The sequence below is a fragment of the Idiotropiscis lumnitzeri genome, chromosome 20 (genome assembly GCF_059441095.1).
Source record: "Idiotropiscis lumnitzeri isolate Australia: NSW breed Sydney's pygmy pipehorse chromosome 20, RoL_Ilum_1.0, whole genome shotgun sequence".
Classification (NCBI taxonomy): Eukaryota; Metazoa; Chordata; class Actinopteri; order Syngnathiformes; family Syngnathidae; genus Idiotropiscis; species Idiotropiscis lumnitzeri.
This window is the reverse complement of record NC_142410.1, coordinates 9211412-9236550: the sequence shown is the minus strand read 5'-3', so window position 1 is coordinate 9236550 and position 25139 is coordinate 9211412. Positions and strand designations below refer to the sequence as shown.

Sequence of the window (25139 nt, the reverse complement as noted above, 5' to 3'; positions counted from 1 at the left end):
TGTTCTGCAACAGAACTATCGTGACTGACCGGCAGGCCCGAAGGTGCAGCGATGATCTCGGGATTGAGATGTTAAAAGAAAAAAAATAATGTTCTTTTGTTCTGTGCTGTCACCACCTGTCTCTTTTTGTCTTCTCATTTCAGCTGTGAGCTCAGCAACGAGGCGCTCACTTATGAGCCGCTCTGCCAGACTTGGCCTTCAGCTCCCAAAAGCCGCCAATAATCCGCTTGCTCATTTTTATTCCGTGTCCCCTTCTTGTCACCCCTCCGGTGCTTTTTATAAAAGAGCCGGTGCCCGACACAGTCTGCTCATTGCGCCTTGACGTCCGTCTGTCACAACTGGTAAGTACAATCACTAGATTTGATACATCAAAGCTTTTACTTTAGTTGTTGTACATTTGTTTTTGTACTGACAGCTGCGTGTTTTCCATCCATATTTTTTTAATCGGTGCATAAACATCAAATAGGAGAAAATACAAATGGAAAAACTAGTTCATACTAAAGTAAAAAAATATCTTGCATGAAACGACCCTAACAAGTGCAATTCAAGATTTGTTGCAAGCTATTTTGCCGACCCCAACCTACAGTAAGTAGACATACACCGCTTGACTGCGTTTTGAGCTGCATGTGTTAATGCTTGACCCTCTTGCTCACACGCCTCCCGTCGGTGGGTGATAATATACGTTATATTTACTTCAGCGTCTCCTCCTTGGATGCTTTTCCCACCACGCCTTCACTGGTTCGCACTGGGGTGCATGCGTTTATTACGTGGTCATGTGAAGTGAAAGTTATGGCCAGTATTACTAATAGTAGCGCTCCATCATTAAGCGCTCTACCGTGCTAACTCAATTCATGACTGATGTGTACTTATAGTATGTCACTGGGCACTGAAGCATGAAATCATGATGATCAGATTTAATTATGCTAATTAGATAAAAAAAAATTAGGGGGGCTTGAACAGATTAATGGCATTTCCATTTATTTCGATGGTGAAAGATGCTTTGGGATGATGGGAGGAAGATAAAGGGTATTAAACTCCTCACCACTGTATGACGACCCCTCTCGCTTCGGCGCCATAAATCTTACCAGGGGAGCAACGTGAGCAATTCCATGGCCGATCCCTCTTGTGTTGACCTTTTGCAATGTTTATTCCCATTGACGTGGTCTGAATGTGCTTCATGGTTAGCCAAAGCTCTCAGCTATGCGGGGCCTTCATCCATCATGTTATTGCACTCGTGTCCGGATATGCCCCTGTTATTAATTGTGTGGGCAACCACTGTCAACATGTAATATTTGAGAAGAAGAGTGCATTCTTGTTCACCAGCATTGCATTTTTGGAGATAAACACTGTCCATTCCCATTCACGAGCTTTTCCTTTAAGGTAACTGAAGACTTTTTCCTCACCCCATTTATTTAATTTTATTTGATTTTAAATACTTTGATTTTTTTTTTATAGATATTTTTGGGGAGCAAGTCAAATCAAAGAAATAGAATTTGTTTTTACATAACTCTTTTTTTTAAACAATATCTTTCATTGGAATTCAAAGGAAAACATTTAAATATATATATTTTTTTTAGGGTGGGGGGTTGGAGTGCATATTTAACCTTGTGTGTTCACTGTGAGAGGTTCCCCTCGTGTCGGCCCCGATGCAAGTAGATTAAATGGTAATAGGAGAGCCGGCGGGTGTTAATAGCGGCCGGATGACCAGTTCTAAGCCCTCCACTGCGCATCCTTTGGAGTAAATCAAATTAAACAAGAATGATGGGCCGTGTAAGACCTCGATATTATCCTGGGTGACATGACTCAGCCGCGGCCTCTCTTCTATTCCGAGATCATTAACAACAAATGCTCTTTGACTGGGTCTTTTTTTTTTTTTCATCTGTTTTTAATTCCAAACAGCATTTCATTTCTTATGCGTGTATTTCAGCATCACAATGTCTGATTTAGAAGAACATGGGTGAGTGAATTCTTGATCTATTCCAACAAATTCACTTTTCAACAATCTTCCACTTTTAAACACATCTGCTGCTGTGCATTTGCACCGTTCTTTCTCATCTAGAGTACATCAGGAGGGTAAGTCAAGTTAATTAAAACAAAAATAAAATCATCTTGTCCCAATCATATTCATCACTTTTGACTTCACAGAGGAAGATGAGCAAGGAGAAGGAGGTGGGGATTTCTCTGTTGATGTCAAATTTTTTGGGGTTTTAGCGGTGTGCTGCTCAAAGCTGTGCAGGTTAATCATTTACTTTTTTTTCCCGCTGTTTCAATGAACACCTTGAAGGAGAACGGCCCAAGCACAAGTGAGTATCTACTATACGTCACATTCACGCATCACTATATTTCTGTACTGTAGGATGTGAAATAATTTGACAACACTTCTTGCACAATTTTAGGCCAGTGTTACCCTCCCATTATTGCGCCAAAAGCGTATTTTAGTAGCAAATCAACTGCACTAGATTGCGCTTAATGAAGTGACCCTTGATGAGTGCAACATATTTTTTTTTTAAAGAATATGTATTTTACAGGCCGTTGTCCACACAGCTCGCTCCCCCAAAGATCCCCGAGGGTGAAAGAGTGGACTTTGATGTATGTTCCCCTCATTTTTTGTTTCATTTCCGTGTGGAGTGGACATGTTAACATTGAAGGAAGTTCAGAAGAATAAAAGCGCTTCTGTTGGTTTCCCTTCAGGATATCCACAGAAAGCGGATGGAGAAAGACCTGCTGGAACTCCAAACTCTGATTGATGTCCACTTTGAGCATAGGAAAAAGGAAGAGGAGGAGATCATCGGGCTCAAATCAAGGATTGTAATACTATTATTATTTTATTTTTTTTTTTACACAAAGAATAGAATACACAACCAGAATCCCTCATGAATGTCTTCTTGTGCCTCAGGAGTCACGCAGGTCAGAAAGAGCCGAGCAGCAGCGAGTGAGGGCGGAAAAAGAGCGTGACAGACAATCCAGAATTGCGGTGACTAACCTTCATAAGCCATATCGAAAACGTGTGGCGGTTGAGCTCTAACGGCGGCGTCCGCAGGAGGAGAGGCAGAGGAAGGAGGAGGAGGAGGCCAAGAAGAGGGCGGAAGATGAGGCCAAGAAAAAGAAAGTGCTCTCCAACATGGGGGCTCACTTTGGAGGATTCCTTGCCAAGGTCGGGAGTAGACAAACTATTAAAAAGTAGAGATGGGTCTCCAATATCGCAAAGTTTTGTGATTTCGTTTGACTGCATTTGTTTGTGCCAATGTCGTCGTCATTCGTTACTGACTGCTTGAGGGGTGCAGGTGGAGCAGAGGCGGGGCAAGAAGCAAACGGCGAGAGAGATCAAGAAAAAGACGCTGTCGGAGAGGAAGCAGCCGCTAGACATTGATAACCTGAGAGAGGACGCCCTCAGGTCACTTTGAAGCATGCTTTTGATGTCTCCTTTAACTCTGCATATTTTTCATTTGGAGATGTCATCACATCTTGTCCCTTTCACGTTAATGTTGCTCTTTTGATACCACCGTAGACTACACAAGAAAGATATTTAACCAATCCAAACGTGCATTATTATGTTGGAGGTGAATCCCGTCCAAGTGTACCAAACATCGTGCCAACTGTCCAATTGTCTTTCAGAAAAAGAGCCGGAGAGATGTGGGAGTGCATCTACCAGCTGGAGTCGGAGAAATTTGACCTGGCTGAGAAGATGAAGAGTCAAAAGTATGAGGTGAGTCCTTGTAGCAAAATTACGAGCAAAAAAAAGTCAGCAAACGGATAGGTGTCACATTTTGAATTCTTTTTTTCATCGCCTACTCCAGATCATCGTCCTCCTGAACAGAATCCAACATGCTCAAAAGTTGTGAGTTGATCACACACAGCATTGTACATGCAACCAGTGGCAATAGACTCAAAGATCTTCTCTTGTCTTGGGGCAGCAAAAAGGGCCACGGTAAGGGCAAGGTTGGAGGACGCTGGAAGTGAGTGGACACCCCTCAAGAAACAAAAAACAAACTAAGGTGGCAATGTTCTAGTGGGAAGTGAAAATGAAGGAAATTTGCAGTGTCCCACCGCATGGAAACCAACAAGAATAAATTGCTGTGTTGCATATTGAACATTTGCGGTTGAATTTTTCGTTGGGCGTATCATACGAGGGCTTGACAAAATGGTCCGTCGAGTATTCTTCTACGGAAATAAAAAGACATAAGGGAGGACCAAGGGAAAAAATGAGGAGGGGGGGGGGTGCTTGTAAAATCTTGTGAAATAACTAAATGACTGAGTACAACCACGGCCATTATCACTCGTCCTTCTGAGGTTCAAAAACAGCATGAAGGTCATCACTCTTGGCCTCAGAACATGGTCGGAATCCGGCTTCCAGACACATCCCGGACACTCGCTCTGCAAATCCAGCTTCTTGCTCTTTATTAAGGTCCAAAATGTACCTGAGGCGGGCAAAAGCAACATCAGTGGAAATGTCAGTACTACATTTGATGTTGTCGCCATGGTAACAAGCCTTGATGACATTGAATTAAAAAAAAAAAAAAAAACTCACTTGGCCAACTCCACGATGAGCACAGCGTCTGGTGCTGCAATCTGCCGGATATTCGGGCCCAAATGGTGCGCGCAGCTTCACGCCGAAGGCACAAAAACATGGACAGCGACATCGTGTCAGTTGGCAGCAATTCAAACGCGGGATTGGTGAATTAAAACAGATTACACGGTGCACTCCCGACCCTTCCCCTCTCTCTTCTGTGTAGGATTTTAACAATGATCTTAACTCATAGTTTTACGTATAGTTTCTTGAAATAAACAACCCTCGTTAGCGTTAGAAGCCGCTTAAAAAAAAAAAAAATCATGTCTATGATTTTATCTGTTCTCATGAAGTGTCCAGGGAGTGTATTGGTGGTTTGTCACCTGGCCGAGAAGTGGATGATATTGTAGAAATTGGCATATTTCCGTTTTTCCGGCAGCTTCTGAAAGGAATCCAGAGGCAGGAAGTTGACCGACACCCCCTTAAGTCGCATGAGGTCTGAAAACGGTACACAAAAAGGGCATTGACCAACTTAACTGGCTTGAAACGCTCTTTGCAACATGCGAGACTCCACTCACGGTTGACTGGGACAGAATTCTGTTCGCTAATTGTGAGCGGATGTTCCTCCTCTGTGCTCGACTGAGGTGAAGCTGGGCATTCTTGCCTCCTAGACACAGATTGGAACAATTCCTGCACGTTTGCAAAGGAAATGTCCTGTGCCGTCTGCGGATACAAAAGTTCCACGAAACACCAACAACAATCAGACTTCCACGTGAATGTGAGCACTTTAACCACCTCTGCTTAAAAATCGGAACTGAGGCCGTGTCCCTTTACCTTCATGTGTTGTCCGTTCTGTGTTTTGAGCAAGCTTTGATCTTCGGTCTCAATTCCAAAGGCCAGGTAAGGACTGGACACAATGTCCCCCCAGTAGCCCCTCAGAGCCACTCTGTCCCCTCTCTGGCTGAAAACCCGAGAAGACAGCAAGCTGGGGTTGCTTATTTGGTAGACGCCTTCCCTCAGTTCAAAGGCCAGGCCGCTCTCCCTCCAACGGATATATTGATACTTGTTTATGATGCTGCACTGTGGATAAGGTAGAAAAAAGTTAAAAGAAAAAAGGAAGGTGGCCTTAAATGGTCAACATGAAGTCGCATGTGTGTTACGATTGTTTATTGTTATTACCCCCTTCTCATGTAGCTTCATAGTCAGGTCCCAGTCAAAGCATCCTTTCTTGGAGTCGTAGCGTGTCCCAAGGTGCTGTCGGACACGATAATCCCAGGCTTTGGAAATAGAGACCGAAGCCGTCGAAGAAGACAAATGCTGCATCCAGGATTTAAAAATCTTGGCCAGCTCGTCCCGCTCCTTAAACTGAACGCATTGAAATAAGTGAGCCTTTAGTGGACAGGATTTTTTTTTTTTTTTTGACGATAGCGCTCCTGATGTGAGCACCTTAAGAAGAGACGTGTTGAAGCAAGGGTGCGCGTCTGACTCTGGGATGTCGCTGACGTGGAGCGAAAGCTGCGACGCCACACGTTTCACCGTCTCGGCCGTCTGACTGCGGATCACGCTGTTGCCAAACACCTCCAGGAACATCTCTGTCTTCTCTAAGGACGGGGGGAAACGCCTCGTTAAACGCTGCGTTATACGTTCGTTGAATGTGCAAAAGACACCCACCGTTAAGTCCCATCATTTCCTGCGGAGTCAGCGCGATGTAAAGCAGCAGCATTTGTCTGGCGACCACTTCCATGCTGTTCTCAAACAGCCATACCTACAGTGAAGCAGGGACATGTTTGCGCCACAACAATTCTGCCCTTTCAGGTCTGAAGACGTGAAGCTCACGTTCAGGGTGTCCTCGTCGCTCAGACCGGACAAGGTCTTCAAAAGATGTCTTGGATCTCCACTGCCTGCGAGAAAAATGTTGACTTCCCCTTCATGTCTCAGCGGGCCTGATTACAAGAGAGAGACTGCAAATGTCCACTCTTGGGATACCGGGCCAGTATATCGACAAGAAGTTAAGATATGGGTTTACTACTGGGGCATTCATTTCCTATTGTATATGATACAACAAACAAAAAAAAGCTGTAAAATTGGCCATTGTTTTATTGAATTTTATTAGTAATTATCAATTGTAAAATCATAAGATAAATGTAGGTTTTAACCGTGTGGCCTTAATTTCCACGTCTATTTTTTCTTTATTTTATTTAACTCTATTATTTAAATGCCACATTTTTCTTGTTGATGGTTTTCTCCCTCTCTAAAGAAAAATATTGACTTTTTTAATCATACCCAGCCGAGAGCTGTCATTTTCACGTTCTCGCGAGAGTTGATAGCAACACGCTGAGGCTAGCCTTTATTTTCATGTTCTCGCGAGAATCGGTCGCAAGTGATTTCGGACGTCACTCTTTTTTTTTTTGTTTCTTTCACATGAACTTGTAGTACGAACAGTTTGATAAATTACAAGCTCACTGTCGCTTTGAAAAAATGTTATTCGAGGAAAAAAACTGAGTAGAACATTAACAGACCCCCCCCCCGCAAAAAAGAGTTAACGTTTTCAAAGTTGTTGCTGGCAATTGTGCTCACCTGTACTGATGAGGTCTCGAGCTGGACTGAAGCCCCACCAGTTGACGCAGCCCGCTCCTTCAGACGGCCGTCCGGCGCTCATTGTGGTCGGAGATACTTCGTTCGAGGCTCGGCGACGTGGACGAACCCAACCTCGCCAAACAAACAACCGTGAGTGTGTCTGAGCGAGTTTAACGCACAAGCTAGCCTACAAGCTAGCGCGATTTGAGTTGCGCTATCGTTGCTTAGCAACAGTTTAGCGTGCGTGTTTTTTTTTAAACACATGCGTACTCTTCTACCAAGACGTAAACTTGATTAAATGTATATATTTTATGACTTACAAAGCAAAATACGACATCACGTCATGTTTTCTACCTTTATATAGATTTAATATAATTAGAATTCGACTCTTAATTGCTATTGCAGTATATAACAAATTAAAATGTGTTTAATTGTTTAATTCCAACGATAAAACTTTAAATTTCACTGTTCAAAAACATAACCAGGATTTGATTTTATATATATATATATATATATATACATATACACACACACGCGCACACCCGAATGTGTGTTTCACGGTTTGAATTATTAAAATAACAATTTCCTCGCCCTTCAAATGTCGAGTTTGTAATGCACACAGAGAGCATACACACAGTACAAGTTTTTACTTTCGTGACTTACAGGCCTGCACAAGGGTATAAAAGAGACGGTCAGACAAATATACATTTAAAAAAAAAAAAACAGTATTTCACTAATACACTTGTTAAAGTATACCAAAAGAAACATTAAGTGTGGAAAATAGCACAGCAAAAATACATAAATACTTGTAACTTAATGAAGATATAACTTCATTTAAGCAAAATTATCTTAAATTATATTAAACTTGGCAAGATGTGTGTGTGGATTCTCAGTCCTTCTGCCATGGTAATTGGAAAAAAAAATTTGCAGTTAAAACTTGCAAAACTAATAGGGAAGACACGGACGAAAAAAAAAAACAAACAAACATCCAGTTCTCCTCAGCGAGGTTTGGCTTTGACCGCAGCGTCGACTTCCTCCTCCGGCAAAAGCGTGTGCCACTGGGCCACCGGACGTCTGGGATTGGCCAGCATGTCTGACCAGTGGCGCAGGCCCACACCTGTCGCTCCGTAACCCATGAAGGTCTTTCCGATGGGGTCGTTGCTGCCCAGTTTATCATAGTCGTACACGGTGATGACCACCTGCACTTTCTGAATCAGGCAACACGAAAGGTTCAGTTGTTAATTCCGTTGTCTTGGACTGAGTCCAATGTTGCCCCCGGACATGACATGGGGAAGGGGCAAAATAAATACTTTGTGGCTCCAAAATCTGTTTGTGTGCACAAAAATGTTCATTTGTGGCCTTGCACATTCAAATGAAGCTCCCCTGTCTGGCCTGCCTCGAGAGTCGGCCAGTAACACTCTATGAATGTTGATTTATCCAGATTGCTGAGTTGTTAATTTGAATTATGTTAAATCTACAAATTTGGTTTTTCCATTTATTGGCCACAAATTTGTATTTTGTGTGTACGTTACATCTATATTTGCCTCAATATTTATTTTTTTTTTCTCACATCTTGACTTCCTTATTAGCTGGTCCTTACCTGAATCTGTTCAAAGGGGACTTCAAAGCTGAAACTTTCATTAAAATACGGATTGAGCGTGTTTTTCTTGACCGTTGTCTTCTTCTTCTTGATCCGTTTTCCGTTTTGCTGCAGGACAATCTTCACATATGGATCTTAAAAAAAGAAAAAAAGGACAACAGAGTAATCCACTGCATATTCGCGTGATGTGTTCTGAAATCATAATTTGCTGTATATTATGGTTTTAATTATCAGCAGTTTTTAGCGGGGAAATAAATTCGGCTATTCCCAATTTCTAAAACTCAGAATTGATGCAATCATTGTGATCATTTTAGAGGTCGAAGTGGCTAACGATGTCTACATGAATTTTGCTAATGATTGTTCGCAGTTTTTTGACACTGCACTGTTGTCAACTATCCCTGTATGACATCACAAATTTACCCGATAATCCCCCGACATCCATTTTCTTCAAATTCTTTGCCTCCATGATGTTCACTGTCAGTTTCCCAGCGGTGGGGACGTATCTCAGGGAGATGCAGACGTCGCCCAGTTTCTCCTACCGAGAGAAACCCCGAGTGAAATTAACGGTTCCTAAAATGAAGTTGCAGAGTCAATGAAACGAGAACGTACCTCTTCCTTTTCCACACTCTCCAAGTCCCTCCACTGTTGCATCGGTTGGCCCAAATCCACGCTGTTCATCGGGATCTTGATATCGCCGATCATGTCGTGCTTGGAGAAGCGATCGAAATCGAAGACTTGGAGCACTAACGTCTTTCCGCCCAATTCTGCGTATGGGATCTAGAGAGGAAAAAAAAAAATGATGACGAAGGGGCTTGAAAACAACCAAAACACCGAATCTATAATCCTCCATACCTTGAAGAAGAACGTTTCATTGAAAACCGGACACAAATTCTTCCTCTGAACCTTGGTTTCGTATTTCTTCTTTTTGTCCGGCAACAGGAATACTTTGACGTACGGGTCTGAGGTGCCTCCCATATCCATAGCGGCCAGATCCTGAGCCTGAAGGATTCCCACGATGAGCTTCATGGTAAAGAAAACAAGCGTCAGGTTAAGGAATTCTTCCGTTTGACCGATACTGGTTTGTGCCACAGGAGAGCCACCTGGGAATCCGTGAAGTTGTAGTCCAGTGAGAACTCCAATTTGCCCAACTTTTCCTGCTCCTTCTCCTCTTCCTCGCCTTCCTTCTTCACTTCCCCTTCCTACGAGGACGTCATCACAGTGAGTAGTGCTTCAAAATTTCTAAATTTGATTGCATCACTCCAGGTTTTTTTAATTTACGGTATGTGCTCTGAATTTTTTGGACCGTTTATAAGGGGGTGCCGCATGGTTCTGTTTTGGGCCCCCTCTTATTTGTCATTTATATCCACTGACTTTGGTCTAAATGTGTTTGATGATTTTTTTTTTTTTTTTAACATTTCTATGATGACAACACTCCTTTTCATGTTGTTAAAAAAATCGATTTTTGATCCCAGTGGGATATTTCCTAGTTGAACGAAAACTCTTAAACAACTCGTCTTAAGTCTCCCACACGCTATCATACCTTCTCTCCCGTCTCGCCTTTTCCTTCCGTCGCTTTCCTGCGCCGCCCCGTCTTCCTTTCTCTCACTTTCTTTGGCTTTTTCTTCTTCCCAAAGCATTTTTTGAAAACACAAAAGATGAAGCACGCCACCAACACTAGGATCACCACCACGATGGCTCCGACTGCCCACATTGGAACTGCGATACGTTTAAAAAAAAAAAAAAAAAAAAAAGAAATAGAAGTAGGTTTTAATCTTTTAGTTCATGCCAGAATAAATCCAAGCAATGTCTTCTCTTACGATTTAAACATCAAACTGTCCTCCATGTTGAGTGTTTTGAAGCCGATTTTAAATCTCACAATTTGCGATTAGTCAAATGGGGGAAGAAAAATAAACTACTTTCTTACAGTTGGCTCCCATAATCTGACACCGTTCACTCGCCATCTGTGTGCATTTTTTTTTTTTTTCTTTCAAGCCTGGAAAACACAACCAAGAGATGCTCACTGGGTAGATGATCAAGTTCATTCATGAACTTGTTCTTCATATGGTTGTAGTCGTGTGCGGGGTGATGCTCCGAGTGGGCGTGGTGTTCCGTGTTGGGGTGCTCGTGGTGAACTTCCTCCGTGGCTTCCTCGGACTCCTTCTCAGGCAACTCGGCGGCCCGCCGGGCCCGAAAGCCGCCGCTCCTCACCAGCCTCATGTCCGCTGGCAAAAATATGGCAGAATATAGCCCAGCTGCGTATGTACACGGATGTAATCCCTGCGTCTGTCTTTTGCGCTGCAGCGGAGGAGCAGAGAACATCTCTAAGCTAGAAGCTCAACATGGCTGACCCTAATCCCTCTGTTTGCCCCCACAAATGTGCACACACACACATGCACGCACGCACGCACACACACACTCACGCACTTTCCCTTCACCGTCTCTTCGTTTTCTCTGCTTTTGTGCTCCCTCTGCTTTGCACATATCTGGATTCAACGCTACAATTTTAATCCACTCGCTGGATCCCTGAAATCTCAGATGAAAAGTTGGCTTCCTCCATCATTCCCCACAATATTTTGCCCACAATTTACGGCCAGCCAGCAATATTGGCAATATTACCTCATTTTAGTTACGTTGATGAGTTTTTGATGCATCTCCTAATCTGGATGTCACGTGATTCCGTCGGTATACCTAATAAAGTGGCCAGTTCTTATAGTTGATGATGACGACCTGCAACTTGCTTTCAGTGATAATTTAAATATATTCTGATGATTATCACCACTGTTTATTGCCAAAAATTAAAAAAAAAAATAGATCCAGTCATGGGACAATTTGAGAGATAAATTAAATATGCATTATTCTATATTTTTCGGGATGTCCCTGACAAGCAAGCAATAACACCATATTTCTTTTTTTTTTTTTTTTATAAATTAGGGTGTTAGACATTAACTTGTGCAATTCAGATGTATTTAACTTTTAAGTACAATGCATTTTCCTTCACTCTTTTACAACGGTTTATTTTCCAACCACACAATTACATCATCTGAAAAGCGCCTATGAGCCAAACTTTTTATGGATGAACTCAATCACGACAAAACAAAATCCATCTTACCTGTAGATCTGATCCTTTTATTCCCCTGATGTCACGCGATCCTGAGCAACTTTTTTTTTTTTTTTGAGGGGATTCAAGTGAAATTTTATGATGGAAGCCCTCACATGCCCATCATTCCCTCGACACGACTGGCGGACTCCCTGTGTCCGTTTCCATCAAAGCTAAAGCCCTGGCAAATCACTAGAGCAGTGTTGGGACTTAATCCCCCCCCCCTCCTCCCTTCCCATCACCATCACTACTTCCCCTCCTTGTCATATTAAAATGCTGACCACACATCTGTTGCTTTATGTTCAATTGAATGTGAACACACAACTGCAGCCTCCGCTTTTTTGCACCGTAACTATCACACATGCTCAACAATATTCTTTGTTTTCCTCACCGAGGTGGAAAAGTTCCTTAAAATGACGTCTGGGTCGCGTTCATCCTTTCGACTGACCACGCATAGTGCACCCGAGCCTTCGTTAATCTCCTCAGCGTAGCTTTGCGAGCGGTCTCGCTCCAATCCAGCAACAACTTTGATTCAGAGCGGACATTGCGTCCCTTTGCTTTGTTGCTCCTGCGCATTTGGACACGTGTGGGATGTAATCCAGTGGCACGCTGCCACATCTGGACACCTTAATGGTGCCGAGACACCATGCAGTGGCCTCGTCCTAGTAGTGAAGAGACATCATTAACAAAAATGCCTTCACAGTAGCAAATATAATACAATTGTGCTTACTATATTTGTTTCTTTGTGTGTGGATTTTCAGTCATCCAGGTCATGGTAGTTCCCAAAGGTGGACTAGAGGTGACAGATTTCTCTGTTTGTTGAATTCTGCGATTTTGTTTCCCCCCCGAAAATGTTCTAACATCACTTAGGCAATTACGCTCGAAGGCAAATATTTTGTGATCGCAGATCATTTATGCTACAATATTTCCTTAAATAGTGGTCGCCGCTCCAATAGATGCTGTACCACATTTAATTCCCAAGGGGGTTGTAGATTCCTCCTGTACCCTCCAAAAAGATTTCTGGAAAAATCCAATCTGAACCACTAACACTCAAAAGATAGAACGTATTGTGATATACGTTCTGTACAGCTGCAGAGGAAAAAAAGGGAATCTAGTGCATAATTATCCGGCTCTTTAGTTTGACCACCAGGGGGCGCCACAAAAACCACGGGAAAAAAGTCACCTTAAAGTATAATAATTATTACAATTAACTACTGTTAACGTTCCCAGTTGAAAAGCTAACCTAGATTCTGGTATATATCCTGGTAAGAAAAAAGATTTGCATTTGCAATGCCGACCTGGCTGCAGATGGCAGAGTAAAACAAATATCAGAAAATGTAACTTGTATAATGTGCAAGCACAATAGACAGAATTTTTTTTTTGGGGGGGGCAAAGTAAAAATTGCCTGTGTGGTAAGTGAAATATGTATGCACATTTAGGGTGTGCGCACTCTTGCATGACAAGATAACAACATACGGGCAACGTCCTCCTTATCTTTGCTGAAACATGTCATTTTGTGGGATTTTCAAACCAATCGCCGGCCCAATGTCCAACTTTCAGCGGGCATTCAGTAGTGACTAAGCAAAGTTCTCGTTGGCTTCACTGTGTCCTATAGGTGCCAATGTGACATAACGGGTCACATTATGGGATGTCTGAGCACAAAATGGTTAGCTAGGACAAAATGTCAAGAAAAACCGAGGTGCCTGCATAGGTGTAGTTTATTCAGTGTTTGACCCATAGGAATGTAGAAAATATGATGGTAGGAAAATGTTACTTCTGAGCACCGTAGCTACAGCTATCGTGGTAAACTTGAGGTTTTGAGGTATTGTTGACTACTTGGCTCCTACAGAACAACATCGCCTTCGGCCGTAAAAATATTATTGCGCTTCGTCGATGGAACAGGAACGGGGGTTGATAATTGCTTTTCCGAGCGAGCTCTTTACAGGGTGTGCTTGTCGAAAAGGTATTCGCCCATCGGGCCGCTAGTTTCGGACGCTGTGATGCGTTTCAGGCTGCCGACGTGGTCGCCCAACTTCTTGATGGTCTCGTGGCTGTCGGCGAGGAAGTTCTGCTCGAGGAAGTCGCAAAACTACAGGAAGAAAAAAAATAGTTCAAAGAGGCTTCAAGTAGTTAACTGCCAATTTCAATTGAAGTTAACCGGCAAACAGTTGCATTTAAAAAAAATCATTTGTTTTGATAATTGTAGAGTGTAATGGAGAGGGAATTCAAAAATCTAAATTATTCTAAACTGCAAAGCATCCATTTCCGGATAATTATTTATAATACAAGTGTAATAACAGTAATAGTGTTGTTTGCTTGTTAAGTAATGCATACTTACATGGGGGTCAGTATGGGTGTCAGCCTTGTGGTGTACATCCAGAATACAAGTATTCATGGCCTTCTGGTAGTCCAGCGAGAAAGACATTGCATCCAGCCCACCTCTCCAATCCTCCCTAGTTGGTTTCTGCAGCATACAGTTCGTGTCACACGTGTAATAACATCATTGGACTTATTTGATTTAACAAAAATGGAAACTTGCAGCAATAGTCTGCAGCAAAATGCGACCCCCTCTCATGTTCTGATATTCAAGCAGCCTCTCGGCATGTTCTTGTTCCTTTCGAGAGAGCTCCAAGAAAAAACTGGAAAATTTATTCAGGGCAACGTCGTCCCTGTCAAAGTACATGCCCTGTGGGAGACAGCAAAGTAGTGGTTCATGATCTCGGTTCAGACTAGTGAGAAGTACACTACTAAAAAAAAACAAAATTAAATTTAAAAAAAATTGTCTTTGGGGTTAAATTTATTACAGTAAATATATACTTTGGGGTTAAATTTATGGGTCAACCTAAAATGCACTGCATCCTTTTCAGGTTTCAGGATTACCGTGCATTTTAGGTTCAACCTCGATTCTTATTTTGTCATGATTAAATCATTACCAGAGAAAGGTAGGTGTAGGACGCATTTAGCTTGAGGTTGATCAGTTTGTTGATGTCACCTTCACACTCAGCGTGGAGGTTTTGCCTGACCACAGACTGCATTTCCTAAATATATTTCAATCAGACACAATAACACATGCATAAGACGACGTTTGCATAAACGCGCGTATGTTCACGTCAGGAGTGAAAAAAGTAACCACACTCACCAATAACTTGCGATAGGTTCAGTGTGTCGCGTCCGCCTTTTGGTTCGTGGGTAAAAGTGCGATTTCCTCTCTCCTCTTTTAAAAGCGAAAACAAAAAAAAAAAAAAAAAAAAAAAAAAAAGAACCAGCTAGCCGTCAGCAAATAACATTGAATGGTCCGCTTGGTGTTGGTGTGCGTTAGTCTCTACCGCCACCTGTCGTATTGGGGGTTCATTGCATCTTGTTGGATAACGAGGGCCATAATCCGCTAACATGCAAAAAAAAGCGGCTCTCGAGGACCGGAGTTTGCGACCTAGATATATTGTAAATAATGTAGATGTTTTTTTTTTAATTCAGAAAATAAATTATATACGTAGTTTTTGTTAGGTATTGGTATTTGTTAGGTATAGTTATCATGTCTCTAATCTATCTATCCATCTATCGTCTGAGTCACTTCTCCTCACGAGGGTCGCGGGCGTGCTGGAGCCTATCCCAGTTGTCTTCGGGGTACACCCTGGACTGGTTGCCAGCCCATGGCAGGGCACACAAAGACAAACAACCACTCGTGCTCAAAATCACACCCGGTGACAATTTAGTGTTTTTGCAATATACCCGGAGGCACGGGGAGAAAATGCAAACTCCACACAGGAAGGCCAGAGCAATAGAAATAAAGAGAAATAAAAAAATATCAAAAAATTCTTAAAAATCGTTTAACCTATACGGTGCATGTAATTTGATTTTTGTTTTTATTATCAACTGATCGATTAAAAAATATAAGTAACGAGGATGACCTATCATCCAATCATATTCAATTAACTTTTTTTATTATCTCAAGTGATCGAAACACCACTTCCATAGTAACATTTCTTTTCCTCACTTTTTCCTTCTTTTCTCTATTTCGCTACTATATTCCATTAGTACTGCGTCGATGGTTGTTTGTGCATGTAGTTCCTCGTAGACCTTCACTGTAAGGAAGCTATGTTCCTAATCCTCTATGAAGAACAGTCAGAAGAATTTCCAAAGTAGCATTTGAACACTTTGCCTGTCAACCGTTTGTTCAATGCTCACACAAGTATTTCCTCAATATGACTGATAATGATATTAAACAAATCAGTCTGCCGTGATTTGTGTTGCATTTATAAGGAAGTAACAAACAGGGCAAAGGTCCGAGTGGTTGTAAAAGGGCAGAAGCGGAGCCTTACAAACATAACTGGGGACAAGAGGTTACCACAGGAGGGCGGGGTTAGGAATTGAAAGTCAATACTTTTTCTGTGAAGTTAATGTTGGCACTTTCACGCCAACACAAATTTATACTTGCGTGTTTCTTTACGAATCCATTGAAAGTTTCTGCCTTTGAGAAAATGAAAGTGTTTATGGAGCATTTAATCTCTGGTCACCTGCTCTTGTGTGTTGTCTTGATTCTACTTTGGGTAAGTTCCATTTCCACCTTGGTGAAGATATTATAATATAATGTTTTTTTTGGGGGGGGGCTCAAAATATTTCAGCAACTAATTCAAAATGAATGGTACGTTTTTTTTTTTCTGCCTTTAATGGAGCTACACAGAAAGGAGACGATGAATGAGGAAGTAACAAACGCGTAAAAAAAATTTTTATTCTGTTTATTTTTCAACAGTGTAAACCATGTTTACACTTCAGGAGCCAAATATTTTGAAATTTGCGTTTGACTCCAGCATGGAGAGAGACAATATTACAAACATTTGCAACTCCAAAACCACATCACTTTAGGAATTGAATACTTCCTTAATAACCGGCATTATATTGTTATAATTATTTAACATTCACGATTTTGGTGAGCTGTTTTCTTTCCAGTTGTTTTTTTTTTTTTTAGCATGTACAGCATTTTTATTTATATTGTAAATAATGGAAAGTTTACTTTTATAATGAAGTCCATTTGAGTCTTTTTTTTTTTTTTTTTACTTTTGAATAAGGTGTTGAATCAATAATCTTGTTTTGAACTATCTGTACTTCTACTTAAGTACAGAGTTGGACTTCATTCTTCATATTCTGTTTTCAGGGTTCCTCCAACTCAATTGAGGTATCAACGCCGCACGCCACAGTAACCAGCGCGACCGCCACGACCTGGACGAGCCGCCACACCACAAACCAACGTAAGGATGAGCTGCTGTTTGTTTGCCATTCGGCCTGTCCACCTGATACGACTTGCACTCTTTTTGTCTTGTTAGCGCCTGAAAATGTTGACGACGTGACGGTGCAGGATCGAAACGAAACCACTATCACACTCAAGTGGGAGAAGGTGAACAATGTCTCCACGTACTTCCTATTATATCACCTCAGCGGTATCGCTCAGGAGGAGAGAGTGGATCCTTCCCCGAATCAGACGTATGTGACACATGTGGTCACTCGTCTTTCTGCTGGGAGGAAATATCATTTCCGGATTGTCACTGAGTTTATGGGCGCCAACAGCAGCGGATTTGTCTTTTCTACTCCCACTGGTAAGTCATCTTCCGTTGTTTTGAAATCAGAGAAAGTAAAATTGGTGACATGTTCTGTGTTTGCATTCTAGCGCCTTTGAATGCAGAAGGCTTGAAATCCATTCAGAGAAATAGCAGCAGTATAACGCTGCAGTGGGAAAAAGTGGACAATGTCAACTACACGCTCGTGTTTGATGACATCCAGGAAGACGTCGGTGCAAGCGAGGAACGGGAAGTGACGCACACGATCGCGACGCTCGCAAGCGGGACTGAATATGAATTCACACTCTTCACCGTGTTTGAAAACGTCCGCAGCAGCGGGAGGAACCTCACTGCCGTCACAGGTGAGATGTCGATTCATAAATATCAATCGGTAAATTAAATCGACGATTGTCAATTTTGCTTCGACTGTTGGCTCTCCTTTTTTGTTACTATATATTTTTTAATTGAGCTAATAATAGCCACTGAATAACACAAATTAATTAATTGATTTATTTATTTGTGTATTTATTTATTTTATTTTTTTTTCAAATTCGATGCAGATTTTTTTTAACGCAGATTTTCAATGTTTTGCTGGTTTTTTTTAGACATTGGCCACAAATACTTAGTAGTAAGCAAAGCCTATTTTGATAAAGAGTAAAAAGAATAATATTTTTATTTTATTAACTCATTTACTACCAGCCGAGTAAAAAATAAAAAATAAAAAAAAAGGTATATTTGACGTCTTTAGCCGTCAATGGCAATAAATGAGTTTATTGCCGCGACTATCCAAGAATTTTTTAAATCACTCATAACAAATTTTCTCTTTCAGCCCCTAAAAATGTTGAACATGTGCTTGTGGTGACCCAAACTGTGAGCAGCATCACTTTGTCATGGAACAAAGTTGACGATCGCTCAACATACGTCCTCCAATATGGCAACCGCAGCGCTCCCGTCGAGGGCGAACGCTCGGCATTCAATCCTAAATCCACGGTGACGCACGAGGTCCCATCGCTTGCCGCTGGGACAAAATACAACTTCACTCTCATCACCGTGTTTGAGAACGTCACCAGCACCGGGTTTACGTTTGACGCAGCGACAGGTTCGTAGTATGCGCTTATCGTCACCGTTGCATTTCCGTGTATGAGTACTTCAAACCGCATACTTTGTCGTCATTAGTGCCCTCAATGGTGACTTTCGTCCACGTGACTGATCGTTCCGAGACCAGCGCGACTCTGACGTGGCAGACGGCGGATCTGAACTGGAACTACTTGCTTCACATTGATGAGCAAAATGTCACTGTGACGCCAAACGGATCGTCCATAGTGTCCCGTTGGTTGACGTTACGACCTGGTTTGGAGTATCCATTCACGGTGATCACGTTGTTTTCTGGGCTGGCCAGCACCGCCTACAAAGGCTTCTTTGTAACAGGTATTGGAAAGACGAATTGAAACATTCACAACTGCTCGGTTTATGGTGGTAGGCCGTCGATACGAAAAGAATGCATCTCTGTTCGAGCACTTTTTAGGAATGGGGTTTGGCTTGGAGTGGTAAACTAAGCCACGTCTGTTTTTGAGGTTCCCAAAAAAAATATTGAGCTGAACAAATATCAATTAATGAATACTCACAAAATAACTGGAAATTGAAAAAGCATTTTTGTGAATGAAGTAAGAATGGAAACTCTTTAAAAAAAAAAAAATACTAACTGAAAATATAACTTGTGTTGATAAAACTAAAAATTATAAAAATGTGAATTTTTGCAAAAAAAAAAAAGCCTTTTGGGGGTTTATTTTACGTGTATTTTTTGTGTAGAGAAGGACGGTCAATTTGATTTGGTCAATTGTAGTCTACATTTATTACACTTATATCTTTTTTATCTTGCAATCGAAAAAAGAAAACAAAGAAACCAACTCTAAAAGCTAATTAAAACTAACAAAATTACAATAAGAAAAAAAAAGTCAAAACATATTAAAACCTAACTACAGTAAAAAAAAAATCCAAACTATTAAAAACCTGATGGGAATATGCCTCTTGCTGACCTTTAGCACATTTTAAAATAATTAAAAAAAAAAAAAATTGGGGATTTTTTTTTTTCTCTTCAGCCATAAACTGCGCCAATGTGAGCTGGCATGTGACTACCTCGTCAATCCAAGGGACAGTCGTGGGATCGTTCACAAGTGCAACTGCCTCGAATGGATCTTCCTCCCACACGAGTCCAGAAGGCCATAACGTGTCATTTTCCGGCCTTTATCCGGGCGCCTCCTACAACGTGTCGCTCGAATACCGTAGGAATTCCTCTCGCTTTGTGCAATGTCAGCTCAAACTGACAACCAGTAAGTACCAACCTGATCTCGTTCTGCGTTACTTTATTACGCATGGCATATTCTACGCAAGAAAAATATTGCACGTCTTTCTACTTGTTTCCTGTTTAGTTCCACCGGATTTAACTGCTCACTGCGAGTACTGGGAATCAGGCTACTCTGTGTTTATCGTGTGGGATACGTCGGACGGTTTGTGGACTGCTGTGGAGGTGAACGTGAGTGGACAAATGCACATAGTGGAAGGTATGGAACGACGACATGTACAAATCGGTGGATTTCAACCCGCGAGAACGTATGAGGTGTCCCTGTCGTCACTGTCGGGGACCACGAGGAAGTCCAAACCGTACGTTTTTCAGTGTCCTACTGACCCTCGTGGTAAGTTGATCAACTGCGGCGTAATTACATAGCATGGTATCTGTAATTAGAAATGTGATTTTTTTTTTTTTTTTTTTTTTTTTTTTTTCAGGAGTCATTGCAGGGTCTGTCTTTTCTCTCTTGTTTTTCGGTGCCCTGGTGGGTTTGGCAATATTTGTTTTAACAAAAAGACCAGATATCATCAGGTAGGTGCCGGCTTACACGTGATACTGACGTGTTCTCCTTTTGTGTGTGAGAGTCTAATCTTTGCCTTTTTTTTTTTTTCCAGGAAGAAAAAGCCTTTAGGCGGAGTTGGCTCCATTTCAACAAAAAAATCCAAGTAAGCATTTTTTTTTTTTATTATTATTTATTTTTTTACTGTTGTCACATTTTCTTTTTAATTCATGTAATTGTGCCTGCCACTGTTTTTTTTTTCTAACAAAATATTCTCATATTTTGCTTGACTTGTCTTTATGGCTTCTAAAGCCAAAAGTGAATCAATGGCAAATTTCCCTCATCATCAAACGTGAGCTCATGGGCAGAAAAGCAATGATGTCATGGCATCACCTCAAAGCCCCCCCCCTGCCATGTGTCCATTAATATTGCTCTGATATCACGGCATACCGCTCGAAGCCAAAAGGAGGGGGAAGTGGGGATTGCTGTGATCATTGCAACGTCTTGAACCAGCGTTGGCGTTTTTGACCCCGCAATTGCATTCGCATGCAATTGAAACATTGATGCATGGGATCTGTTTACTCGTTTCTTCTAAACACCAAGGTGAAATGCTTGTTGTGTTCTGGTTCCAGAGATGTTTCTGTTGCAGATTTTCCTGGCCACTTTCACAAATTGAGTATGGATAAGAACAGAGGTTTCAGCGAGGAATATGAGGTACTCATAAAAAGATAACAAACGGACAAAGTCGTTCTTAAATGTTTTTATTTCATCGGACTCTCACACAGGACCTCGCTGTCGTCGGCTTAGAGCACACTCAGAATGCCGCTCTGGTGCCTGAAAACATGGAGAAGAATCGCTTCACCAACGTCCTGCCGTGTAGGTATCTGATGACCGCTGGGCACATTTTTTTTTATTTTTTTTTACTCTGCGGCTCAGCGTTAACTTCGCTCTCACTCCAACAGATGACTGGAGCCGAGTAAAGCTACAAACTGCAAATGGGAACTCGGACTACATTAATGCCTCTTACATGCCGGTAGGTGTTTGCTTTTAACTGATAATAGAACAAATATTGAATACTTGAGTCACCATAATCATGTTGCAATTTTAGAAGCAATCAAGACCATACAAAAAAAAATGCAATATAAATGCACACTACAATAAAACGTCACACTAACCAGAGATGCTGCTCATTAAATGTATCAATGTGTGCAGATTGCATATAAAAAGTCTACACACCCCTGTTAAAAGGCTTCACCACGCCGGCGACTGATGTTCTCGTTGGCTTTTCTTGAATTTTTTTTTTTTTGCCGTTATTTTCAAATGTTCCTAATTCCCTCCATCATGTTCCAGTTTAACTCTTCATTTGATCCGTTGACATGTAGCGTACCGCCCCCAAACGCATCTTACCTTGACAGGGTTACAATAACAGCCAAGAGTACATCGCCACTCAGGGTCCTCTGCCGTCCACGGTCAGCGACTTCTGGAGGATGATCTGGGAGCGGAGAGTGAACGCCATCGTCATGGTAACCAACTGCACCGAAGGAAGATGGGTGTGTGTTCTTTCACTTTTTTTAAGAGTATTTTTGGAACCTCATTTACGATTGTGTCATATACACATTGTCATGTTTTGTTTTTTTTTTTAGACTAAATGCGAACCTTACTGGCCTGCACATGGAGAGTCTTGTCTTCATAGAGGACTGACGATCACCACTGCATGCGAACAGCAAGACACCAACTGGACGTTAAGGGAATTCCGAGTGAAACACGTATGATACTTTACTGAAACTGAACGCATGTCTCAATTTAAACAGCAACGTTAGCAGATCTGGTGTGTGGTTGCCATAGTAACGAGCAAGATTTTTAAATTTGTTTAACCTATTGGTTTAACGTAGTCACTGACGGTTGTGCGGTTCCATCTCCGGTTCTGTGCATGCCTGAACTGGATAAGCACTAGAGCAAAAAATGAACATATTTATTATTCAAACCTGTTCCGTATCATAATGTGAATGTCATGTTTTATAGGAAAGCAGCACAGACGAGAGGACAGTTAAACATTTCCATTTCACTGCCTGGCCCGACCACGGGGTCCCTCAGTGCACGGACGTTCTGATCCAGTTCCGGGGGCTCATCAGGCAGCACATGGAAGCAAACGGGACCAGAGTCCCGACTGTGGTTCACTGCAGGTATGATGCTTTAAAAATGTTTTTTTAAAAAGACAAAAACTTAACTTGCGGCCACAATACCGATACAAAGGGTACATGAAATATTAGTTTGTAGATTTAATATCATTCCTATCAACAACTTGGTTGCTGATGTTATGCACCATGTCGCTCCAGTTTATTGCTGTCACGTTTATTCCCTCATCTATGTCTTGTCTGCGTCGCTGTCAAAAGAGGAAACGTTATGCAATAAAGATAACGGGACACGTTGAATCTGTGACACGTGATCCTATTTGTCCTTTTTTAGTGCGGGAGTTGGCAGGACCGGCACCATTATTGCCTTAGATGTTCTGCTTCAGCAGCTGCACAGAAACAAGGAAGTTGGAATCAACACCTTCGTTCACAACATGAGACAACGGCGGCCACACATGGTGCAGACGGAGGTAACGGCAGTTAACGGTCCTCCTCGACCGGAGCTCGTGTTATTACGGTTTTCAAACCGGTCCATGATGCAAAAAAAAAAAAAAAGGAAAAAAAAAATGGAGGCTACTTGCTTATCACATTTAGGGTTCAAATCCATTTTCATCTCTTTCCAGTCCCAGTATGTTTTCCTGCACCAGTGCATCATGGACTGTCTGAAGTCTCAAGGGGCCAATGACGAAAACGTATACCAGAACATGGATGTAATTTATGCAAACGCTACAGCACTGCGAGAGTTTAACAAAACAGCAATATGAAACAGAATGGCACTAAATAGAAACTTTTTTTTTTTAGTTCTAAAAGAAACTGTATATATTTACTGTACAATTGACTAGATTTTGATTTATTTACATCCTGGATTTGAAATGCCAGATGACCAAAGAATGTGTAAAAAAAATATTCTATTGAAAATGACGAGCGTTGGAAAACATTTCCCACTTGGGGAAAAAAATATGATATAATAAATACTAAAACAGGCTAGTATCAACCTGAGAACCAATGCAGGATTTCCGTCTTGACAAAGAGAAAATAAATTCCTGCATTGGATCTTGATGTACCGAATGAATTGTCTGGTGAGGGGAGGTGTGCCAGAAATCTTTTTGGTGTCACATGAAGAGACGTCCTACTTCCTCCATTGGGAAAAAAAAAAAAAAAAAAAACTTGTCCTCTGACGTGACATTGTCACTCTGGTTCCTCTTGACTAGTTATAACAGTGAAATTATAATCGATGAGTTCCTGTCGGGCTCTGAGGACGTCCGGGCAAATCCCTGCCGAATCGCTGCGTGGGTTTCTCGGCTGGGGGTCCTCAAATTTCTCTACCCCGTGCGGCAGGGGGACCGAGAACTTCTTGGCTATGTTGTGCAAGACGCAGCAGGCCTTGATGATGTTGGTCAATTTTTGCTGCTTGAAGCCAAGTTGAGTCAAGCACCTGAAACGCCATTTGAGGGCGCGCAGCGTGGTCTGCGTCACCTCGTGGATCTTAGCATGGGCCACGTTAAAATTCCTTTGCGCCTCGTCTTGAGGTTCAGGCACAGGGGTCAGGACACGTTTGCTTAAGTCGTAGCCTTCTCCTCCTGTCAAGAAATATTCACAAAGAAATTGGGCATCAGGGGACAGTGATTCCGGAGTATGGGGTACCGAGCCCCTGAATACATTCTGTCCATTTAGTCCGCATTCCTGGCAGTAAGTCCGATTTGTGTGATTAATAGTTACATTTGTTCCAGTCACACAACCCCCCCCCCAAAAAAATAAATGTCAGCCTCTACTGCACAAGTTATTTGGAAAAGATGCAACATCACCTCTTTCTATTAAAGGCGAGTTCAGTTATTAGATTTAGGGGTGGTTCATGGCCCTGCATCCAACTAGAATAGAACCACCCCTGCACAGAGCAAGAGGCGTGTTTTTTAGGGAACATCCCTGGTCTAGAAAATGCGGCACAGATTCAGCATACTTACCTACAACCCAATATTGTCCATAAAGTTCTTCCTCGATCTCTCGTCCTCTAAACGACGTGCCCCACAAGTCTTGCTCGCGCGTGCCGCCCGCGCAACATTGCTCCACGCTCAGGATGTTTCCGCCCAGGTCGCAAATCATCTGGCACACCACGGACGCGTAGCCCAGCGAGTTGACGTACAACTCGAGCTGCCCTTCAGTGATCTTGAAGTGAGCAGGGGCTAGCAGGCCCAGCACGCCCGGAATCCCGCAGAAGTCCTCCACCATCTGGGCCATGTCGATTTTGGCTTTGCGAGTTTGCGGGAAGGAGATGAACTGGTCCGACAGGCCGGCCACCACTTCCGACACGGTGAACACGACGTCATCGCAGTCCGTCTTCAGGTCGAAGCGTTCCTTCAGGGCGGCAGAATGAGAACCGTGCGCGTAAAAATTGAGCGTCATCATGATCATCGCGTCCACGGACAAAGTGGTGAGCATGAATTTCTTCATGCGGACGCGCACGATGTCTGCGACGAACTCGAGGCAAGCGCGCGTGAGATGGAACAATTCGAACAAAGTGGCGTCGTCGTAACAGTCGAAACAGCTCCGAGACTGCGAGTCCACCTCCTCGTCGTGGCCCAGCAGCTCCGCCTGGACCGCGAACCACACCGACAGAGGGTCCGACATCTGTTCGCTGCTAAGAGAAGGCTAAAAACAAACTCAAAAGACACATCGAGTAGCAAGTTCCGGACATCAGCGTTGTTTACCTTCTTCGTCTGCAACGTTTACGGTCATAAATGCTCATTATCGCCCCCCTGTGGATGGAGTCTGAGCAGAGGTGGCAAAAGCACAGTTTACATATGACTATTGAAAATGACTCCAGCAAAATT

The 25139-nt window shown here is 42.3% G+C and overlaps 6 protein-coding genes across 8 annotated transcripts; 2 read left to right on the top strand and 4 right to left on the bottom strand.

Moving 5' to 3' along the window:
• Nucleotides 1–50: 50 nt before the first annotated feature.
• Nucleotides 51–4091, top strand: LOC148317546 (troponin T, slow skeletal muscle-like). Its single transcript, XM_088284441.1, has 13 exons — nucleotides 51–341; nucleotides 1928–1957; nucleotides 2060–2073; nucleotides 2146–2169; nucleotides 2285–2303; nucleotides 2529–2589; nucleotides 2692–2808; nucleotides 2897–2974; nucleotides 3041–3154; nucleotides 3285–3394; nucleotides 3616–3706; nucleotides 3798–3838; nucleotides 3915–4091. Exons 2-13 carry the CDS (start codon nucleotides 1935–1937, stop codon nucleotides 3958–3960), a joined length of 738 nt encoding a protein of 245 aa, XP_088140567.1. The 5' UTR covers nucleotides 51–341; nucleotides 1928–1934; the 3' UTR covers nucleotides 3961–4091.
• On the bottom strand, nucleotides 2030–7293 carry dnaaf3l (dynein axonemal assembly factor 3 like). Of its 3 annotated transcripts, none has more exons than XM_088284436.1 (10): nucleotides 7085–7293; nucleotides 6344–6450; nucleotides 6179–6272; nucleotides 5954–6108; nucleotides 5687–5872; nucleotides 5342–5587; nucleotides 5086–5230; nucleotides 4891–5005; nucleotides 4529–4603; nucleotides 2030–4457 (listed from the first exon to the last, which is right to left on the bottom strand). In XM_088284436.1, the coding sequence occupies exons 1-10, from the start codon at nucleotides 7164–7166 to the stop codon at nucleotides 4274–4276; spliced, it is 1389 nt and encodes a 462-aa protein (XP_088140562.1). In that variant the 5' UTR covers nucleotides 7167–7293; the 3' UTR covers nucleotides 2030–4273. The 3 variants fall into 3 exon arrangements, with proteins under 3 accessions (XP_088140562.1, XP_088140563.1, XP_088140564.1); XM_088284437.1 differs by having other exon boundaries at nucleotides 2030–4418; XM_088284438.1 differs by having other exon boundaries at nucleotides 6344–6408.
• A 423-nt stretch (nucleotides 7294–7716) lies between these two features.
• Nucleotides 7717–11965, bottom strand: syt5b (synaptotagmin Vb). The gene is made up of 9 exons (XM_088284440.1): nucleotides 11794–11965; nucleotides 10706–10906; nucleotides 10225–10400; nucleotides 9785–9883; nucleotides 9537–9704; nucleotides 9294–9461; nucleotides 9105–9219; nucleotides 8685–8818; nucleotides 7717–8292 (listed from the first exon to the last, which is right to left on the bottom strand). Exons 2-9 carry the CDS (start codon nucleotides 10899–10901, stop codon nucleotides 8083–8085), a joined length of 1266 nt encoding a protein of 421 aa, XP_088140566.1. The 5' UTR covers nucleotides 10902–10906; nucleotides 11794–11965; the 3' UTR covers nucleotides 7717–8082.
• Nucleotides 11966–12513: 548 nt separating this feature from the next.
• On the top strand, nucleotides 12514–23209 carry LOC148317542 (receptor-type tyrosine-protein phosphatase H-like). Its single transcript, XM_088284431.1, has 18 exons — nucleotides 12514–12580; nucleotides 16934–17027; nucleotides 17103–17372; nucleotides 17444–17695; nucleotides 18163–18432; nucleotides 18510–18761; nucleotides 19433–19663; nucleotides 19763–20026; nucleotides 20118–20211; nucleotides 20295–20345; nucleotides 20812–20893; nucleotides 20965–21055; nucleotides 21142–21212; nucleotides 21595–21729; nucleotides 21823–21945; nucleotides 22202–22362; nucleotides 22646–22781; nucleotides 22935–23209. Exons 1-18 carry the CDS (start codon nucleotides 12554–12556, stop codon nucleotides 23073–23075), a joined length of 2745 nt encoding a protein of 914 aa, XP_088140557.1. The 5' UTR covers nucleotides 12514–12553; the 3' UTR covers nucleotides 23076–23209.
• Nucleotides 13691–15083, bottom strand: LOC148317543 (ferritin, lower subunit). The gene is made up of 5 exons (XM_088284442.1): nucleotides 14921–15083; nucleotides 14715–14819; nucleotides 14321–14467; nucleotides 14120–14245; nucleotides 13691–13870 (listed from the first exon to the last, which is right to left on the bottom strand). The coding sequence occupies exons 2-5, from the start codon at nucleotides 14814–14816 to the stop codon at nucleotides 13721–13723; spliced, it is 525 nt and encodes a 174-aa protein (XP_088140568.1). The 5' UTR covers nucleotides 14817–14819; nucleotides 14921–15083; the 3' UTR covers nucleotides 13691–13720.
• Nucleotides 23210–23232: 23 nt separating the features above from the next.
• On the bottom strand, nucleotides 23233–25016 carry LOC148317541 (putative nuclease HARBI1). The gene is made up of 2 exons (XM_088284426.1): nucleotides 24273–25016; nucleotides 23233–23891 (listed from the first exon to the last, which is right to left on the bottom strand). The coding sequence occupies exons 1-2, from the start codon at nucleotides 24934–24936 to the stop codon at nucleotides 23500–23502; spliced, it is 1056 nt and encodes a 351-aa protein (XP_088140552.1). The 5' UTR covers nucleotides 24937–25016; the 3' UTR covers nucleotides 23233–23499.
• Between the last annotated feature and the right edge of the window lie 123 nt (nucleotides 25017–25139).

What these genes read in the sequence shown, in the direction of transcription:
- LOC148317546 (XM_088284441.1), top strand. Translation starts at nt 1,935, where the DNA reads ATGTCTGATTTAGAAGAACATGG. An exon ending in TTGGAGGATTCCTTGCCAAG is followed by an intron (nt 3,155 to 3,284) that starts GTCGGGAGTAGA and finishes TGAGGGGTGCAG; the next exon opens with GTGGAGCAGAGGCGGGGCAA. An exon ending in ATCCAACATGCTCAAAAGTT is followed by an intron (nt 3,839 to 3,914) that starts GTGAGTTGATCA and finishes GTCTTGGGGCAG; the next exon opens with CAAAAAGGGCCACGGTAAGG.
- dnaaf3l (XM_088284436.1), bottom strand. Translation starts at nt 7,166, where the DNA reads ATGAGCGCCGGACGGCCGTCTGAAGGAGCGGGCTGCGTCAACTGGTGG. An exon ending in GCGACGAGGACACCCTGAAC is followed by an intron (nt 6,273 to 6,343) that starts GTGAGCTTCACG and finishes GCTTCACTGTAG; the next exon opens with GTATGGCTGTTTGAGAACAG. An exon ending in TGAAGCTACATGAGAAGGGG is followed by an intron (nt 5,588 to 5,686) that starts GTAATAACAATA and finishes CCTTATCCACAG; the next exon opens with TGCAGCATCATAAACAAGTA.
- syt5b (XM_088284440.1), bottom strand. Translation starts at nt 10,901, where the DNA reads ATGAGGCTGGTGAGGAGCGGCGGCTTTCGGGCCCGGCGGGCCGCCGAG. An exon ending in TGAACTTGATCATCTACCCA is followed by an intron (nt 10,401 to 10,705) that starts GTGAGCATCTCT and finishes AACGTATCGCAG; the next exon opens with TTCCAATGTGGGCAGTCGGA. An exon ending in AGAGTGTGGAAAAGGAAGAG is followed by an intron (nt 9,220 to 9,293) that starts GTACGTTCTCGT and finishes TTCTCTCGGTAG; the next exon opens with GAGAAACTGGGCGACGTCTG.
- LOC148317542 (XM_088284431.1), top strand. Translation starts at nt 12,554, where the DNA reads ATGGTAGTTCCCAAAGGTGGACTAGAG. An exon ending in TGTCTTTTCTACTCCCACTG is followed by an intron (nt 17,373 to 17,443) that starts GTAAGTCATCTT and finishes TTTGCATTCTAG; the next exon opens with CGCCTTTGAATGCAGAAGGC. An exon ending in TCAGCTCAAACTGACAACCA is followed by an intron (nt 19,664 to 19,762) that starts GTAAGTACCAAC and finishes TTTCCTGTTTAG; the next exon opens with TTCCACCGGATTTAACTGCT.
- LOC148317543 (XM_088284442.1), bottom strand. Translation starts at nt 14,816, where the DNA reads ATGCAGTCTGTGGTCAGGCAAAACCTCCACGCTGAGTGTGAAGGTGAC. An exon ending in TTTTGCTGCAGACTATTGCT is followed by an intron (nt 14,246 to 14,320) that starts GCAAGTTTCCAT and finishes TGTATGCTGCAG; the next exon opens with AAACCAACTAGGGAGGATTG. An exon ending in ACACCCATACTGACCCCCAT is followed by an intron (nt 13,871 to 14,119) that starts GTAAGTATGCAT and finishes TTCTTCCTGTAG; the next exon opens with TTTTGCGACTTCCTCGAGCA.
- LOC148317541 (XM_088284426.1), bottom strand. Translation starts at nt 24,936, where the DNA reads ATGTCGGACCCTCTGTCGGTGTGGTTCGCGGTCCAGGCGGAGCTGCTG. An exon ending in TGGACAATATTGGGTTGTAG is followed by an intron (nt 23,892 to 24,272) that starts GTAAGTATGCTG and finishes ATTTCTTGACAG; the next exon opens with GAGGAGAAGGCTACGACTTA.